Here is a 20,091-nt window from a genome sequence, read left to right as displayed (position 1 = left end):
ACAAGCTATTTTCAAGTTTCTAGTAGACCCAAACAATTTTTATTTAAAAACATCCTGTGGTGAGAAAATAGGCTCTTAACATCTCTGAAGGAGTAACATCTCTGCAGCATCCTCCAACATACCTTAGAATAACAATGTATTTTTCCCAAATATTCATCCTCGGTTAATGACAGCAACCCCAGTAGAGCTCGAACCAGACGATGGTTGCTACGGAGACGAAATAGCTGACGTAGTAGCTGGAGCTAAAATTAAACTTTTGAGATTTAAACCCCATGTCAAAATTTCTGATTTTAGATACATTGGACAGTAGTATTTCCTTGAGCGCCCCTCTTAAAAACACGTAAACTGCCTATTTTTAACAATATCGAATAATACGTACTGGGGAAACAGTTTTAGCGCTACCACACAAGTTAACGGCTACGGTCTTGCGGAATTAGCCAATCACTATCAAGGAAAATAAAAGGCACTCCTGGATTGGCTGCTTTGCGCCCGCTAGCCAATAGCGTATCAAGTGGCATTACGCCTTCTTAATGCTTCAGAAGCTCCGCCATGAAATGAAACAGCTGCGCCAGAAAAATCCGACAATTAGCAAATAGGCGGGCGTCTACTTTGTAAGCAAGTTTAGGTAAGTACTCATCATCTCTGACCCGCTTCCATATTTCTGCGATAGAGACGCATCCCCACATGACGCTTCTACTTCCATATTTCACAGTGGGGATGGTGTCATCCGGATGAATAACTTGCTATATTCCTAGGATGTTATGATGTGCTGTGTTCACTAATGGTCTCTCACATATGGGCAGTCTTAAGCCTCCTGTAGCATAAAAGTCAATTTATATAATCACCAGAATAGCATGTGAGTTTCTCTTTCCCATGTTGAAGAGTGCCAAATATAATTTTTACGTCTATAACCCAGGGAAAGTCATGGATTACTAGACAATGATCAACAAAAAGAAGTAAAGTATGAATCATATATGTTTTCAGTTGTATTTATTTCATAAGAATTCTTATGGCTGCCAATAATATGGGGTATTTTTTCCAAAGCAAATAAATGTTCTAAAATTAAAGGGTTTTTTTATTCTTTTTTTTTTTTTTTTACGTTTTACAGAGTGAAATTAATCAGCAGCAATAGAAAATTGATGTAATTTTACAATTTTCTTTAACATGGGTGCCATAAAGAGCAGAAGGCCAATCAGAAGCTGCATGGAAACTGACATAACAGGCTTTATTTTGATCTAGAACACAATTTCCAGCACCAATACTGAGATCGTTTGGACCCAAAACCATTAATTAAAAAAGTAAAAGAAACAAAGAGACCATAAATACATAAATTGGCTACATGTGTTAAAAAGTTATTGACAATGAGACGTGGAATGACAAGGATGGATGGCATGTAGAAAATATTCTTTTACAAAAAAAGGTATTTTTGTTTTCCATTGGTGTTTGTTCTTGTTTTTTTTTTTTTTTTTACAAGCTGTTGAGCTCATGCAGTGTTTGGTCCAGAACCTGGTGCATTCCTAGGTTTTCCTCCTTTGCCTTCGACAGGTTCTCTGCAATAGAAAATGTAGCAGCATGATGACATAAGCATCCTGGCTTTCGGGAACATAATTATCTTGTCTGGAAAACAGAAATTATGAGTAAAGAAGGGAGTAGGAGAAACAAATGTCTTTATTGTTTTTCAGTTTGATGCAAGTTGTGAAAGGAGCAGTCAGAGAAAAGAAAAAGTGCAAAACATGAGGAAACAACAGAAGCAAAGTGGCAGCTTCACAAGGTGTTCATATCATTGAGGGCATGATCCAGCTCCTCGCTGATAGCCTTGTATTTCAGTTTCTGAGTGTACAACTCATCTGCAAGTGGGAATGGCAGAGAAGAAAGCAGGGTGAGGGGGTTCAGAGCCAAATGCAGGCCAGGGCGGAGGAAAAGGAGAGAAATGAAAGAGAGCAGATTAATTATTAACTAAAGATTTATAAGAGCGCTCAGTAAAGAAGGAAAGCAAAGAGTGGGAGAGAAACAAGGTGTACCTTCTAGGTTGTCTATGGTCTTTTCAAGCTTTGACACCGTCCTTTCTGCAAATTCTGCACGGGTTTCCGCCTTTTTAAAACAAAACCCAGCATAAAAATTAGTTATCCTCACGCAGCCTGCAAATATACAGGCAGTTGAAAGAAAGACGTGAATATACCTCCTTGAGTCTGTCATTCAGAATTTTAATCTCCTCTTCATATTTGTCTTCTTTCACAGAGTACTGCACAGAGAAGGATGAAATTAACCAGTTAGCTTCTAAAACATAGCTGTATTTGTTACATCAGTTTTGGTTTGCAAAAGCATTAACTTTTTCAAATTTTATTGGGATTTGAAGTGATATTTGTGAAATAAATATCATAAATATTAGTAAATAGTTATGTTTTATTGAGTAACTGAGTAACTTTTTTGAGGAAAAAAGTCTACTTTCAGGAATACTTGTATTGAAAGACGTTTTATTGAAAGAAATTGATTTGGAAATTTTTTCTTTGGCTTATTTTGTTATTATGTTATTTGTATGATGTATTTTCTTTAAGTAAAATATCAAAATTTTCACGTTATATTTTACCACGTCTGACGACGTAATTTTTAAATATCAAATGATTGATGTTTTGAACAGCTACTAGCCTTCTTTCAGCAATCTGCCTTTTTTGAGTCTGTATATTCCTGTTGCTAAATTAGCTTGTTGTTAAATATGCTTATTTTCTCAAAGTGTCTAGCAGCAGCATGTGTATGCTGTTACCTTATCAGACTGAGCCTCTAGAGACTTGAGGTTGTTGGTGACGTTTTTAAGCTCTTCCTCCAAATCACTACACTTTCTGCAGGAGCAGAGTAAAACATTTAGGTTATTTTGTTTTGCAAAAGCACTTTAGCAACTACATGTGAACATTTTATACGCTCCACTTGAGCTTACAGTTCAGCAAGTTCTGCCCTCTCTTCTGCCCTCTCCAGGTCACCCTCGAGGATCACCAGTTTGCGAGCAACCTGTTATTAAAAAGAAAAAAGACAAGAAAAAGGCATGAGGATAAATCAGATCTCATCTGCTTGTTAAAACTTCGGGGAACAGCTCATGTTTGAGCACGCACCTCCTCATATTTGCGGTCAGCCTCCTCTGCGATGTGTTTGGCCTCTTTGAGCTGCAGCTCCTGGATCTCCATCTTCTCCTCGTCTTTCATGGCTCTGTTCTCAATCACCTTCATGCCTCTGAAGGTGAGAAAGATTCAGCGTGTTAAAAGAGAGTCAGATCACTAAAGTGTTGCGTAACACTTGATTGATGTAAATCAAGTGTTTCTTTACATTCAAATGTAAAGAAAACAATTTCCAATACACAGCTGAGACCAAAATTCTCTATACCCCAAGCAGATTGAAAAAAAATGTTGAAAATGTATACCCTTTCAAACTTAATAATATAGTAACCAATACAGCAATCAGACCTTTTATGTCTCAGCCATTTTTTGCAGGTTCCCACTTTTATTCCAGTTTTTTGTGATGAACTTCACACCTAGCTTTTTACTTAAAATTTAAAGACTGCCAGGGATTTGAATAATTTTGAATTTAAATGAAAGCCAGAGTTACTTATTGTAACTGTATCAAAAGTGTCTTTGTATTGAATATAATTAATAAATATGTCAAGGTTACTCAACAAAATGTTCATGATGCGCTTACAGTTAGAATAAGAAAATACTGATTCTGGCTGAACCTTTATTAGAACAAAAATATTTCCTCTGTGTGCTGTTTGTTTTAGTTCTTAATATTCTCTCGTCATAAAGAATAAAGTTGACAAAATAAATAGCAAGGAGGATGATCAGTCAATAACCTTGGCTTGTTTTTTTTTTTTCCAAGGTCTTACAAAGGATGTAATGTTGTGTCTTAACCTCCGATAACTAGTATTGGTTTAAATCTAAACATGGTGCAGATATTTGTATGTTTACCTTAAAGAAGATGTTTGATTTATTTGTAAAACAGATTTTTATGTCTTTTATTAATGCCTCTAACTTGCAATTGATCAAGTTATAAAAACTAGAATCTTGTCGTTTGCTTGAGTCTATAGAATATAAGGGCTTAACTGTGTCTGCACCTTTTATTGTTTATAAATGCGCTAGAAAAGAATGCTTCTTTTCAAAATTAAATGATTGTACGACAATTAATGCACGCAGATGACGTTTTCTCCATATGTAATAAAAATAATTCTCATTGTTCCTCAGTCAGCGAATGAAGGTGCAAAATGCAGGTGGAAGCATGTGTATTCACACAAAGATTAAAATTAAAATAAAACTGTACAGTAATGGGAAATTTACAGCATAAAAAAACTACAGTTATTTAAAAACACAAACTCAGATTAAAAGAAATGCACAGTTGAATAGGGTCATTCATAAGTGGCATGTGCATGTATATTTCTGCTTATAAAAAAACTGACTATAAGAAATAATAAAAGCGTGCAAATAATAGTAGGCATGTAAACACTTATTTAGTTTGTTAGGAGCAGTGATATTTATAGAGTCTATTAGCTGCTGAGAGGAAGGAACTGTGAAAACGTTCTTGTGTGCTCTTTGGATTTCCATAGTCTGTCACTAAGGGTGGATTCACACCAGCAGCTATATTTAATCCACTTTTATTGGACTCTGGTGTTTTTGTCTAGAAAGTCTGGTTCATTTGGAGAGGTGTGAATGTGCACTTAAACTCTGACCAAACTTTGGTCCGCCTAAAACCTTCGTCTCAGTTCGGTTGACATGAACTCTGGCGCTGTTCAAATGTATATGTGAATCCCAACTGGACCAGAGAAAAAAACAGAAAGTGGACTGGGCATTCTGGGTAAATACAACCAAAACAAACGTGCATGTCCAAGGCTAGTGGGAGAAATGGCTTGTGATCTTTCACTAGACACAAAAGAGAAATCCTCTAAGCACATTATCTGACACTACAAAATTTTTGTTTACATTTTGTGAAAAAGAAAGATGTCTTCTTCTGAGGTTTTCATGTTGTTTCCTTCAGTGGTTCTTGGTGCAGCGCCACCTCAGGGGAGAAGGGGAACAGGTTTTTCCATTACTTTGGTTTGTTTATCACATTGCAGTGTGAAAATGAACTGCACCATCTAAAAATGTAACAAATTTTAAAATTTTGGTCCTCAATCGAATCGAGTCTACTGGACGATACCTTGTAAAAACACCCTTTAGGAGTTCTCCAGTTTAGCAACAGTTTCATGTGTGTGGTGGGATTCATTGTCTGAGTGATGTTATTTTATCCAGAGTTTGTCTCGCACCACCTGCACTGGGTCGAGGGGCATCCCAGGACAGAGCTGCCCTTCCTGGTGAGCTTAAACACTTCCTCTCAGCTTATCTGCAGTCAAATATTATGAAAGTCTGCTCCCAAAATGGGATAGAATTTGACATTAATTAAGTTTGATTAACTTAAATTAACTTGTGAAAGCTACATTTTATCTTCATACTTTTGTATCTTTTCATATTTTGCTCTCTCACAACCTTCCTGCTAATAAAGACTTCTAAATAGTCCAAGATGTGAGTCGGTTGTCACCTTTCGCTCTCGTCTGCAGCCTTCTCGGCCTCCTCCAGCTTCAGCAGGGCTGTGGACAGCCTCTCTTGAGCTCGGTCCAGCTCCTCCTCCACCAGCTGGATGCGTCGGTTCAGAGAGGCCACTTCGCCCTCGGCCTGCAGCCACACAGAGACAGATTGACAGAGAAAACTTAATGGTTTGAGGTCAGACAGGAAACACGGTGCTGACACACTGAAAGGATGTCTGGGATCAACATCCAGTGCAGGGTATTTACGATGCAGCTGCAGTGACATGATGTATTTGGTAATTGTTAGGGTCTTATTAAACTGATTTATGTGTTTTGCAACAAAACATTTTAGATGAATTTAAGGAGCTAAACAGGCTACAAAAACATAAAATGAGGGAAAACCTGTTCCTTCAAAGCTGCACATTGTCATATTTTAAATACTAAGAACAAAATGATATATAGCACAAGATCCACTGTTCACATGGAACCTTAAGAGGTTTTTACTTTTTCAGCAAAATATTCTATTTTAGAAATTCATAAGATCTGAATCCCATTAGATTTGTCAAATTGTTTTCCACAAAACTTTAGGGCTTTGATTTTCAATCAGAAGCACATTTTGGTGTTTTGCAATAAACCCGAGGCTGTTTTGACTTAAGCGATCAAACTTCACATTCCAGAGTCTAAACCTGAAGACATCCACAAATCCACAAATCAATATTGAGTCATTCTCTCAGTGTCAATTAACGATAGCAGAAATTTGGTCACAAATGGCCAACGTCCACATGTAAAAAGCTCAGGCTGGGTTTTAGAATATGTACAGAAATGTTACAATTTATCTGAATTTCCCTCTAATGCCACATTTTGTACTGGAAAAGTGACACTCAGCTTTATTTGTGCTGATAGGATTTCAGGCATGAAGACTTTTCCATTCCAGCAAATACAAGCCTGACTGCGGTCTGTCTTGACTTGCATCGAGGTGCGAGAGGCCTGAACTCCTCCGCTTTAAGATTACATCACATGCATTCAGCAGAAATCCAAAATGAGGAACATGATTAGGCTGGCTACCAGTATCAAAGCATACCAAGGTTTTAAAAGTTACAGTTTCAAAACTGTTTTTGTCATATTGTTCCTGTCAGTGACGGTCTTGGGGCCATGTGGCTCTCTGCCCAGGGTGCCATGATGTGAGACAAGTTTTCTTTTGCCTAACTGTGTGTCTAGTAAAGGGTGTGGAGGAGTTTGATCATCCCTACTTTAAAATACAAAATAGTAACAGATATAATTGCACCATGTATGCTGGTTGATCTACTTTCTCCTTCTCTTACAAGATACATATCACTCAGATATTATGGTATTTTTAACTAATGGTTATTGTACCTTGACAATCTCATGATGTCTCGTAACGTTCCAAGTTAGCTGCTCTATTTTTTATAATGAATTATGTCTGTTCTGCTTTTCTTATGAGCAATCAGTTTCACCTTTAGCAGCTGTAACAGCTGTGGACTTTGCCGCCTGAGCAGACACTTTAAAAAAGAAGTGATGACGCTGGCAAACAGAGACAATTTAACCCTAACAAATGTGAAATGCTTCAGCTGGTTCTGCTGCTTCTTTACAGGCTATTTCCTGTCCATCTGATATCCCAGATAACCGTGTCTGTCCCCTCTTTCCTGTGCAAAGGCTAAAGAGGAGGAGGAAGGATTACAAGCTCGTCATTTCCAGAGAGGCTTTGTGTCAAATGGTATTTAGTCAAAAAAAAAAAGATTCAAAGGAAACGAGGGGAACAAAAGACTTGTTAGATGTCTAACAAAGCTGGGGTAAAACTTTTGCCTGATGTCCTTAACTACTGATTTATTCTTTATATATCACATCACTAAATACAATGTTTTCCATATACTGTGAAGAAATTTTACAACAGTACTACTTGAGATTGGAGGTTTTCTAATATATCATAAAACACAAAATATACGTAAACTAAATATTTTTTGTTAATTATATTGCAGGATTAAAGAAAAAATCTCCATGCGAAAGATGGTTGTTTCTTCCCAATCCAACTTCAAAATCCAACATGGCTGCTGAATTAAAAAATGTTTCACAATTTGTAGCGTTTGAACATGTTGAATTGTATTACAAAAAGTTATTATGGTGCGTTCGCTTTGTATTGTAAAGTCGGACTTTCTAGATCTGTAACATAATTTTAATCGAAAGTTGGATTTCTAAATGGGAACGCCTCGTTTCAACTGAGCAGTAAGGCTCTATTTTATGGTCCGGCCATATCAGAGTCCTGTGGATGTACAATTTTTTTGGACCACTTTTCCAATGAAAACAGACAAAATGACATACCAAACCACACCAACTGATGCCATGCTGCTCAGCAGAATTGTGGCATTAGCTTCCTCCGTGTTTAGCACCCCATATGGCTGCTGTGCATTTTAAACATAGATAAATTTCCAGTTATAAATGTTTAATTGCATGTCTAGCATACTTATTTTACACACAATTGCATGTAAAATTCCTGTTTGTCCTTTAGTGTAACATATATACAGAAATACACATGTTGCTGTACTTGCGTTGATAGTAGCAGTGTTGTGTTTTCCTAATGCACTGAAGTCAGGTTTCCCGAGTTCTTCAGTGCTTTTTGGTGCAACAAGAACACTCTCTGAAGTTGAAATTCCAGCCTGAAAAGTCAGAAGTCTCCAAACAAACCTGACTTCAGCAACTAATATAGCTACTGAGCTTAAAGGAAGCAATGAAAGTTGTTAGTATAAACTATTTATGTTTTTTTAATTATTATTAAGCTTATGGCCCATTGTATTTGTGAAAACATTCTCATAATTTAGCGATATACACAATCAATGTCTTGCTTCACAAATGCTACTCACTGCAATAATTTGCTATCCTATTGTGCTAGACTGGTGGTGAAGTCATTGACAGCTGTCACTGAAGAGACAAATCAAACATGTCATTAGTCTGATAACTGAGAACAAAATAAATCCTACTCGTTACCAGAACATGGTTAAATTTATGTTATTCCCCCATCCAGTTACTTTAGAGGTGAATTACTGGAACAGAAATAGTCTGTGGCACTTCTCAGTTCCCTGTGGACTGCTCCAGTTCTGTCTTTTGGAAATATTCTACACTGCATTTTCAATTTGAGTGATATTTGCTTGAAGCAATGATGAATATGCTTGAACTTCTTATGAAACTTTAGGGTTGGATTGAGAGTTTTCTACATTAAAATGCTAAGCTATTATTACAGACCCTGGTTATGAAGGTAAGTGCTTTAGGCTTGACACCTTTTATGTTTGAGCTGCTGCCCTGTTGTTTTAACACAACTGACTATTAAAAGACATTCCTAGGTTTAGTTTGTTACTGTGAAAAAATATTTTGTATAGCGTTGGATTGCATTCGAGTATTTAAATGAATATTGTTGGTAAATTGTCATAAAATGCTCAAATCTAATGTATAATTGAGGTTGATTGAGCATAATCTGATTGAATGAGTTGCTGTTTGGTTACAAACAGGGCAGAAATGCCATGGTTGATACAAAACACCCCACAGTTGGTCAGTGAACTGGCCCAGTTGGTACCTGAGAAGTAGGGCATGAACAAAAAAAAAAGAGAAAAGAAAACGAACCAATATAGGTATGAAAAGGAGAAAGTGGAAAATGACCAGTATCCCTTTTCTGGTTTTAAATTGTTGTTTAGTTTGTGTCAGAGTATTTTGTAAGCTTTGTCAGAATACTACAACAGTTTAACTAAACTTTCCTTTGTAAAAACAACACAACAAAACAAATTGGCTAGTCAATGGGCCAGAGATCTGAATTAGCCAATTTTCCTTTTATCTCGACAGGTCACATTCTGGACCATTTCATTTCCTAAATGACATGAATGATGACAAAGAATACTGTAAATACATTATCTAACAACATGTACTTTGTTTCACTGTTGTGAGTCTATTAAGTCAGATAGGGGTTAGGATATGATACATAAATGATATGTTGTAATTTATTTACAGTTTCAAACCTACTGTCTCTATCAGACAACCTGCAGCACATTTTCTTCATTACAGTCCTTAAAATTAAAGTTGATCAAAACTGAAATCAAGCAGACCTCCAGGACAATTAAAAATCGGTATTGGCAGGAAAACTCCGATTGGGCGGTTGGGAAGTTAGGTAACACACCCTTACAAAGAAAGTTTCTGCAAAGAAAGTTCCTGACTAAAGACTAATCTGAATTCAAACACTACAAAACAGAGTGAAAAGGAAACAAATGTGCATCTGGACAGCTTTTTTAAGGATTCTTTATGTGTTTTGAGTATCATTACCGCTTCTGTCTGACGGAGTATACTTCTTTGAAAAAATACATTTTACAGAACTTTAAGTTAAAAATAACAAGACAATACGGCTTAATCTGGTGAAAATGATAAATTATCTCACTTTTTCGCGTAGTTCCCGTTCTGTATCCAACTCCCTTTGTACTGCGAGTGCGCGTTCTTCTGCCTCATCAACTTGCTGCTGCAGAGCCTGGATTTTCTTCTTTACCATCTCCATGATTGCGATTATTTGCTGTTATCTCAAACTCCAAAAAGAACTTTTAAAAAAAGACGGGCTAAAAGATAGATGGCAAAGCGAAGTTTGCAGCTTTTTTCTCGGGCAGGAAGTCAGGGACGATGGGATGGGTGAGAAAAAAATGGGCCGGGAGTTTTCAGGAAATTTATGACGAGATCCTCCAATCCCGGTGAAGAAGCCTGTCTTGGATGACATCAGAGCTTTCAGGAGGGGAAGGGACTGAGCTTTTTCCTCACCAAAAAAAAAAAAAAAAAGGAGTGGAAGTTTGGCTTTTCTATTATGGACTTATATGGCAAACAAGGTGCATTTTCCTGCTCAGATCACAGGAAGAGTGAGATAAGAACTAGCAGGCCTGATTTAAGGTGTGGTTGAACGTGGTTGCCTCATAGTGAAACTGACTGAAGTAAAAAGCGAGAACAATACCTGAGGACTTTCTTGAAATCAAAAATCTACCGACAGAAAGTGGAGGATGGAGGGTCGAGAGAGGGGTGGGGCTGCGATAATCCCATTCAACTGGGGTTGTTGACCTGTGACTTGGAATGTAAATTGATTTGTTTGCAGACATGACCCGCAGCCATGTTGAGGGGGAGGGGGGCAAAACATTCCTTCAGCGTCCTCGTCAGCCTCCTTCCGCAATGGTGGACCCGAACTGCCCAAATCAACAATGACTACAGACCTTATAAAACGCTGAAATATACTAAGATATAACAATTTAGAAAATTAAGACCATAGAACAAAAAGAGAAGAATTCTGACTTTAACTTCAGAAAATATTAAATTCATTTATTAGCTCATAAATTGAATATGATTAACAAACTTATAGCCACTCAGAAACAGAACCTGCCTGACAACATGAAGTAGACTAAAATATCTCAAAGTTCAACACATTATTCACTCATTCGTAGAAATTTCCAAACGGACAGAAACAAAGTCAGTCAGGGCAGCATGTGGTTTAAATATACATCATGTTCAACCTCTGCATGAAGGTTGTTGGTCCTCTATACAGCCATCTGTCTGCTTGTTTCCTATCCAAAACCACAAATAAAAGCGACTAGTGCCATTCAAACCTTTAAAAAAGCAAAATTAAGCACATCTATCAGTACGGAAATAGTTACTGAGCTGTTTCTAAAGCTGTGGGACTCCATGGAACAGTAATGAACGTTTCCAGAAGTGAACAGCCTTTCAAAATTTTTATGTACTTTAAGACAGCACAGAGAAATAACCCAGAGCCCTGCAGGTCTCACGTTCCTCAGTTAAGATCATAATTCAACAATAAGAAAGAAAACTGGAATCCAGAGAAGAGCGCTAATGTGAAAACACTGAATACTTTAGTTGGGGAGTAACTACATTTACTTGGTAAAAATGTACTTCTAGGAGTATTTTAACCATGTTGCACTTTTTACTTTTACTTGAGTAACTTTATTATGAAGTATTGCTATTCTTACTCAAGGGATATTTCTGGACACTCATTGTGTAATTTCTCTGAATGAAGAACAAACTTCAATTCACCACCTGCAGTTTTAGTTTCAGAATGGTTATAGTGAAAAAAACTGATTTGGAAAACTTTTTATTTTTGCCTGATTTTGTAATTATGTTTTTATATAAATTATTTCCATTTTGATGTTTAAAATACTAAAAGGTTATCTGAGGTCTGTCTGTGAGGTTAGTCTGAGCTTTAGTCTGCTTGAGATTCTGCAGCATAACCTTAAAGGGGTCGCTAAAGCTTGTGTGGCTGAATTAAAACTATCCTGCATAGTTTCACTATCCTGTGGGCCAAAATTCCTCCACAGTGATGTAACATTGATTTAGCTTTTCTAGATTTTAGTATTTTAAACATCAAAATGGAAATAATCAATGTTACAGATATTTTTAGAGTGGCTTAGTCGCAGTCTGAGCTTTAGTCTGCTTGAGATTCTGCAGCATAACCTTAAAGGGGTCGCTAAAGCTTGTGTGGCTGAATTAAAACTATCCTGCATAGTTTCACTATCCTGTGGGCCAAAATTCCTCCACAGTGATGTAAAACACTGACTGCCAGATACTGCAACTCCTGCTTTCAGCAGCTGCTGCCAGTGGTGACACAACCAGTTAATAGATTTTGTTGGCAACTATTTGTTCACATTGTGCCAGATGGACTTGGACGATTTTCTTTTTTTTTCTTGAAGAAAAGAAATAAGTATTTGACATCTATTTATAGCATGTATTCTTGCTATATTTGTCTATTATTAAACGTTAGTTTGATAATCTAGAAACTTAAGTGTTACATTTACTTTTTTCACATTTTTTCACAATTTTTGCCTTCATTCCTGATGGTTAAAATGTTTACTTCAGTTCCCTCTTTGATTTGGGCAATTACAGAAAGTTTGCCTGTAATTATTGGGCAGCTAACCAAAACAAAAGGTTGTCAAAAGGTTGTCACTGTACCTTATTAATTTTAGCTGTAGTAATAAAGCTCACTTTCCCTTTCTGAGAGTTTTCATGCTTCAGGTCCCAGTAAAACTATTAACAGAATGTATCTGATGCTGTCTGCCTGATCTTGATTATTTTTGACTTTTGAGACCTTCCCTTTTGAGCGTTAGAAGCTGCTGTTATTCTTCAATTTCCAAGTTGGAAACATTGGGCTATAACTAGAAATATCCCAACGATATTATTATTAAGTGTGTGGATTTTGGATCATGTGCAGTCTTAGAAAATACATCCAGGTTGATGGGGGCTTATTGGGATTGTCCTCATATTTATTCTTCTACAGTTTTTGTTTTTTTTTACTCTTCGGTTTTTCTTGATTAAATTTCATTTTCTTATACACGACAACAAATAGAAGAGAAAAACAATGTTGCTCTTTAAAATCCGGCCTCCATTAAGCGGTGCACAGTGTAAGGCTGGACCCAGGTTTAAATCCCACCCCTAAAAGGCCAAAGCATTGATTTCATTAGACACTGCAGTATGAGGTTCTCTGTTTGCTTAAGCTGCATTCCTGACATTCCTGCTTGGCTACAGGCCGGCCAAGTTTTGTCTGTGCTTGAGAAACAGCTCATTTAGCGTCCTCGACGAGCTACGAGTAACTTCTCAGAAATGTCTGCGTTCGAAGTTACGTTTTTGCCATTTGATGATTACTCAAAATATGAGATTAAAGTGTCACAAAATAAAGAGTTTTAGATTGTAGTAGTCATTTTTTTGGCAATAATTTAGCATAATTCTTCTTCTTTCTTTCTTTTTTGACCTCATTACTTTTTGTTTTGTAACTGAATGTCATTAGTTTAAATGTATTATTATTTGCTTTGTCACTCTAACAAAATAATCTTCACGGGTTTTCAGAAAGACAAGAACTTCTGTGTTTTCTGCTCCTTTGTTTTGAAGCAATCAATGGCTGTTGTTTAGTTAAGTCCATCTGTGAGAGTGGATATTGATACTGTACGGGGAAGGAAACCCAGAGGCTGCGGTGGTAGTGTTATGTGATTAATGTGTTTCAGATGGCGAGCGCCGCTGTGGTTGACTCACATCTGCAGCTTTCTTCTCAGACAGTTCCAGCTTCTCCTGAGCGTCCTTCAGCGCCTCGGAGAACTTGTCCAGCTCGTCCTCTGTTCCTTTCAGCTTCTTCTGCAGGGCGAGCAGCTCGTCCTCCAGCTGAGGTACAAGAAATGTTTTCTAAAGTTACTGAGAAAACTAGACTGAAATAAATGTGGCACAACCACAACAATTTTTATTTTCTTCAGTGGTTTTTGATTATGTACTGGCAGTAATCATGTATTACAATGACACACATTTTTTTTATTTTATTGAGATTTCATATTATAGAATGAACCAACACAAAGTAGCATATAACTGAAAAAATAGACCAAAAACTATTGTGACTTATATGATTTTAATCTGAAAAGTGTTACTGAATGAAATTATGAAATTATGTGCAGCCAATTGAAAAGTTCAGGACATACAAGCTGTAGATGGAAGGAAATAGAGGTGGGCGACATAGACTTAAAATTTTGACACCATATCATTAATAATAAAAGTAACGATGAAAACTGTTACTCCTTTTTTGGTAAACTTGTAGCTGTATCTGAATGGCACAGCAATCATAGTGGCACAAACACAAATACTGCTCTTGAAAAGCATTTCCATCTGAAATAAGATTCTTCAGGACTCCACTTATTTAAAGATGGGTGATTAATATCACTAATTTTTAATCATATTTTCACTTTTTCTGACATTTATTGATGCTCTCATGGAACAGTTTTGAGAGCAAAACTCTCAAAAGTGAGAGAGTTTTGAGCGAATATATAGTGCTGTTTTTTATATAACATCATTAATCAAATGTTTGAAGACAACAACAAATCAAAATTCTTATTATGATAAGAAGTTTTTAAACCATAAATGATAAAAGATAAACAATGTGATTTGATAAATACCCACTCAAAGATGGAATTGCAATTAGAAATCCCTGAAGATTTACCCTTCAGCAGAATAATGACTCTAAACATGCATCCAGAGCTACTCTTAACTGTGTTTCCATCAAGGTTTTTTTATGCGCATTTTGAAGTTATCACATTAGAAAAGGCTGAAATAGCTAAATGTGAAATAGCTTATTAAATAAAAAGGTTTTGGCTTTTCTGAAAAAGAGCAAATGCACTAAAAGCGAGAATGGAAACATATTTGCCAAATAAATTAACCTCAATTAAATTAAATTTCAAGAAGAATTACACTTGTCCAATAAAAACACATTCCTGAAAACCTCTCTCCATTTTTCTGAGATGTGTGGTCCATCTCTGACTTCTACTTCTTGCTTATTACAGCCATCCATTTGTCAACATCTGACTAATTTATGCTTTGCGTGGCCTCGTTGTTTTACTCAAAAGCAGAAGATGGAAACATGTCTAACTCATTCTTTTAAAATATTTTTTGTAACATTTTAAAAGTTTGCTCCAAATAAATGACAATTGGATTGAAACAAAACTAATGGAATGGTTTAGATTGAAGCATGTTCAGGACTTAATGGCCAAGAATATGTTGCAAATCATAAAAAATGCTTTTTAAAGATGCCATACAATTCTTTATATAGGTTCACCTGACTATTGGGAGGTGAATGCAAATGTATGCCACATTTTTTAGATTTTTATTTGCAAAACAATTTTGAAAACTGTAATTTTAAATCTACTTTACAATTTGAATCAGTTTTTTCACATAAAATCTTGGGAAGACTTTTTTTAATGCTTTTTGGAGTCACGCGATTAACTTTTGTTGTAATTTTATTCTTGATGCTTACAGCAGAACCCTCTGAACAAACCTCCAGTTGGATCTAAACATGCAATGCTAGCCCATCATTATGATGCATCCCCTAATAAAACAAACAAAGAATGCCTGCAAACTTTCATGTGGGATTCTCATCCAGCTGCAGTTCATATATTGCAAGAGTAAAAATCAAAGCGATTCCGCTGCTGCTGCTAATTTACCATGTTGTCAACAGTTCTTCATCATGTCTCTGGATTATAAGCAGAAACTGGGGCATTTCCATTGAAGACACTCAGAGCCCCTGAAATTTTCCAAATTCCTCTGTAATTTGGGTGACCCGCTCCTCTAATTACCGCCAGAGACGGAGCCTGATCCTCTGTGTGGTGGATATTGACATTGCATGTTGGACTCTGTATATTTTCAGTGCTTTCCGTCAGTCAGACGGCACCCTGGTGTTCAACATATCCTGCCAAGAATAGCAAAGAAAGTGTCTCTTTGCTCCACTCGCTATGTTAAACAAACCCAAGAGCTCTGTGTGATCTTCTTGGATTTCATGCTGACTGCTCACTAATGTCTCAGACATGATGAGAGTCCATATGTGCAGTGCCAGTGATAACTGTCATGCCTGGAGCTAGTTGAGGGTATGAAGAGGGGAAGTAGCCTCCAGAGGGATGGAGGATTCTTTCCACTTGCTTTAATGCTTTGCAAACCTCTACTCTGCAGCATTCCTCCCCTTGAACCACAGAGACAACACCGTCTCCAACTGTGCAATAATTGCCTCTATTTAGAAACCTCAAATGCCCCATTACATGTCCAGATTCTGCTTTGTTTATGAGAGCGCTGTCATTAAGTTAGAAGCTTAGAAACGATGAGCTCTCCAAGGCTCGTGTGCGGCAGCACCAAATAAGGATATTTGGGATCTGTGATGTTTTCTCTTCTGACCTCAGTTCAGATAAGGGTGCTGAAGTGAAGTTTGAAGAAAAAGGAGAACGGACTCACTCCCGAAGAGGGAGCAGCACATTTAGGGATATCATTTGCATCTGCACATTAAACGTGCCAAAAGGAGATCAGCTACTCGCTATGGTACCCACCCTATTAATATAATAATAATAATAATAATAATAATAATAATAATAATAATAATAATAATAATAATAATAAATAATTTACTTTCAGATCTTTATAATATTTCTCTCAAACTTTTTTGTTTCATAACCCAAAGAAAATAGTAGTCATATTTATATGTTTAAATTAAGCTTTAATTTGTCAGTAGAACTTAAAATTCAAATAAATCAACTATTTTTTTCATCTTTTTTAAATCTATTTTATCAGAGCAAAAACACAAAATCTTACTATGTAAAGTGCTAAGAGCTTAGTGAACTTTAAAATTAACTTACAAATAATATTTCAGGAGTTTGTCTTAAGTAAATAATTCCTTAATATTAATAAAGAACGAGTTTGTGGCAGATTATTTAATCTACGACAAGGGAAAATGTTTTTTTCATATGTGAACTAAAACCATACCTCTTTAATTTCAACCGGTTCAAAATACCACAAATTTGTACAAAAACCCACGATTATAAATTTTTTTCCAGTTTTTTATTAACTAAAATATTGAAAACACTCTGTTTCCATTCTGTTTTTTTATTATTTCGAGATCTAATGAGACAAAATTAAATAATCTCTTTATTTTGGTTCATAAAGAAAGGAGATGACCACCTCACCTGCTTAGATTTATCTTCTGCCTCCTTCTTGTCGGACTCGGCCTGCTCTGCCCTGTCGATGGCGTTCTCTTTGTCCAACTTCAGCATCTGCATCTTCTTCTTGATGGCCTCCATGTTGGCTGTCGGCTCTCTGTGTCCTGCAGGGCTCAGAAAAAGGGAAACTTATTACTGTTTTCTCCTCCAGAGGAAGATGCCTCACAGGAACCCGTGCAAAGTTGATGGCAGAGAGCGGCTTGCAGATGGAGAGGAGAGAGACGGGGAGGATGCAAAGCGAGAGTCGGTGGAGCTCTGTGTGATTTAATCTTGACTGGAGGTTTGGAGGCAGCCCCAGTCCCCAGTGACGGCCCTTTCCTACCCGTTCACCCCTTCTGCCACTCCCCGACTTGACTCCTGCAGAATTTACTGTGCACCCCCACCCCCACTCACTCCCTAATCTAAACTTTACCTCTCAAGAAGTCTTTGGAGGAAAAAAAGACGAAGTAAATGTTTAATCAATGCCCTTGCTTGGAGTGGAGCAACAGATAAGAAATGCGCATCAAGAAAGTTATTCACATTAGTAATGAACTGCTTTCTTTCCTCTCCCTTTCTCTTTCGAGCATCTATACGCCTGTGCTCCAACTCAGGAATGTTCAAATTGATGTTAATACCAGAGTTGGTTAGAAAACGACATAGTTTTCATTCTACTGTTGAATGAAAAAGAGCTGGATGGAAAATGGAGCCAGCCAAAGAAAATCTGGGGGCGAACGCAGTCTGAATGTGATCCAGAGCAGACACTGTTACAGCCGGGCTGCAGAGACACAAACCATCGATTCTCTGCAATTAGGATTCTGCAAATTACCAGCAGGATGACAGGCTTTCATTTAGATTTATGTTCTGTGATATCAAATGCAGAAAACATGGAAAGTTTAGCATGCTTGCACATAGTCTGACATTTATAGGTGTTATGTTTTTTAAACTAAACTGACTGTATTTTTCTGCAGATTAATATCAGACCAGAAGAGAAACTGGAAATAAAAACAAAAGTAAAAACTACATTATCTTATTCACACCTCTTGAGCTGTTTTTTTATATGGAACATTATAAAAACAAACCTCCACTTATTGGGAATCAGAGGCGGTCCTAGCCTGTTTGGAAAAATGTCTGCTCTAGCTGAATGTAAAAATTACAAGGAAACAAAGCTAAGGAAGAGAGATTCTGACATATCTCGTTAGCCTGGCCCTTTTTATTCCTCAAGAGGAGTTGGTCTTGACTCTGGATTGATGCAGGAGATGCTGTTCAAAATACGCTGCTTCAACATCTAAATCAGGGTTTGCCATTCATTAAAAACCCACTTTTCAATTTTTAAATAATTAAGAAAACCCCATTTAAATAAATCTTTTAACTATTAATTTAGTTCTCACTCAGTGATGATAAGATCCAACGCGAACCTGGAAGACTAAGCCGGTATAGACAACAGGAGGATGGTTAGATGATTCATTTAGGAATAATACTGTGGCTCTTTTAGACCACATTTGTCAAACTCAAGGCCCAGGGGCCAAATGTGGCCTGCCGTAGCTTTTTATATGGCCCCTAGACTCCGAATTACATCAATAAGTCCTTTGTGTTTTTCACAAATCTGAAAAATTTACACAAAATCAACAAATCTCCACATTTCTTTCTGATTTTACTGCAAATTTTCTCAAAATTGGTCAAAAACATTAAGTGTAAGAGACTGCTGCCTCAGCCTTACTTGACGTCAAGCTGCAGTCCATAATTGACAGGGCGAGTACCGTAATAAAAAGTCACATTTTAGATCAAACATTAGCACAAATGTAAAAATTCCTGACAAAAATTTCTGAATTGGCGGCACAACTGTTTTAAAAAACACTAAAGCAATCACAAAATCCTGAAGGAAGAGCTATTTATTTATATATTAACAATTTAATTGGTTTTATTAATGTATTGTGGCACAACCGGCCCTTTAAGAACATTCAGATTTTTGATATGCCCCAAAATGAAAATGAGTTTGACACCCCTGTTTTAGACCTTCATTGCCATCAAATGAAAGATTATATGAAATGTTTTATTGGCAAAAGAAAGAAAATGTTTTCACTTTTTCTGATAGATGTGATCACTCATACAATGAGTTTGATGGCCTTTAAAAATTAAAACACACGTGGCAAACAAACAACATACACTGCAGCAAATACTTTTTTCAGTCTTTTACACTAATACATAAAGTGTCTTGCAGTGTAACCAGAAGGGAAGAGCATAGAGAGAGGAACAAATAGAGACAGAGTGAATCAGAAGAGGAGTGAGAGAAATCAGAACCCTCCCACAGGAAATCATTGCTGAGTCCCTCTTCTCCTTCTATGGTAAAAACTCCCCCAAACGCCACAGCATCGCCTTGGGAGCAGACTCACAGTCCTGCTAAGTACAAATCACAAAGCATCGGGGATGTTGGAACAGAGTTCCTATATGAAGAGCACAAGCTGCTGCAGTTTGTTTTCAATGGCAGCAACATCCGCACATCCAGTTCTGCTCACATGAACAGTTGAACTCTGTCCATGTCAGGAGACAGATCATGCTCGACTAATTTTCACAGGGTGCTGTGGCTAAGCCAGTGTAACACCTGTGTGATATCACAAGACTAGCATATTTCTCAATCAAAGTTAGCATGCCAACTTTTTTCAGCTCTGCATAAACACGTCCATGAAGAATCTACTAGCAGACAAATGAGGTGTAACTTTAGCCATGACTCATTTCCCGTGTTTTATTTACTACAGCAATAGTGACTCTTGTCGTTTTTAGATCTGCAATACTAGAATATGATGCTTACTGTTATATTTTGAGATCCATTAGCTTCTACTTGAGTTTCAGAAATCATTTTTATCCTACGTCTCATGATGTGAGAACTTGCTGCTAAGCTGCAACTTTAGCTTTTCACTTTAAATGTGACAGCTAGAAGATAAACTGCTTTGGGTTCAACAGATGCTTAATAAAAGCAGAATTTATGAGGAGCAAAATTGCAAGTTTTACTCATTTGTTTTAATCAAGTTCAACTTTAAT

General features: G+C 36.9%; 1 protein-coding gene across 4 annotated transcripts; it reads right to left on the bottom strand.

Moving 5' to 3' along the window:
• Nucleotides 1-973: 973 nt before the first annotated feature.
• Nucleotides 974-17,234, bottom strand: tpm4b (tropomyosin 4b). 4 transcript variants are annotated; one of them, XM_044133135.1, is made up of 9 exons: nt 17,044-17,233; nt 13,595-13,720; nt 5,551-5,684; nt 3,105-3,222; nt 2,933-3,003; nt 2,762-2,837; nt 2,180-2,242; nt 2,022-2,091; nt 974-1,550 (listed from the first exon to the last, which is right to left on the bottom strand). In XM_044133135.1, the coding sequence occupies exons 1-9, from the start codon at nt 17,155-17,157 to the stop codon at nt 1,468-1,470; spliced, it is 855 nt and encodes a 284-aa protein (XP_043989070.1). In that variant the 5' UTR covers nt 17,158-17,233; the 3' UTR covers nt 974-1,467. The 4 variants fall into 4 exon arrangements, with proteins under 4 accessions (XP_043989070.1, XP_043989072.1, XP_043989071.1 ...); XM_044133136.1 differs by lacking the exon at nt 974-1,550 and adding an exon at nt 1,651-1,847 and having other exon boundaries at nt 17,044-17,234; XM_044133137.1 differs by lacking the exons at nt 13,595-13,720; nt 17,044-17,233 and adding an exon at nt 9,969-10,433.
• Nucleotides 17,235-20,091: the final 2,857 nt, after the last annotated feature.

The sequence above is a fragment of the Gambusia affinis genome, linkage group LG12, assembly GCF_019740435.1.
Source record: "Gambusia affinis linkage group LG12, SWU_Gaff_1.0, whole genome shotgun sequence".
Taxonomy (NCBI): Eukaryota; Metazoa; Chordata; class Actinopteri; order Cyprinodontiformes; family Poeciliidae; genus Gambusia; species Gambusia affinis.
This window is presented reverse-complemented; position numbering and strand designations above follow the sequence as displayed.

What these genes read in the sequence shown, in the direction of transcription:
- tpm4b (XM_044133136.1), bottom strand. Translation starts at nt 17,157, where the DNA reads ATGGAGGCCATCAAGAAGAAGATGCAGATGCTGAAGTTGGACAAAGAG. An exon ending in CAGAAGATAAATCTAAGCAG is followed by an intron (nt 13,721 to 17,043) that starts GTGAGGTGGTCA and finishes CTTGTACCTCAG; the next exon opens with CTGGAGGACGAGCTGCTCGC. An exon ending in AGGGCAGAACTTGCTGAACT is followed by an intron (nt 2,838 to 2,932) that starts GTAAGCTCAAGT and finishes CTGCTCCTGCAG; the next exon opens with AAAGTGTAGTGATTTGGAGG.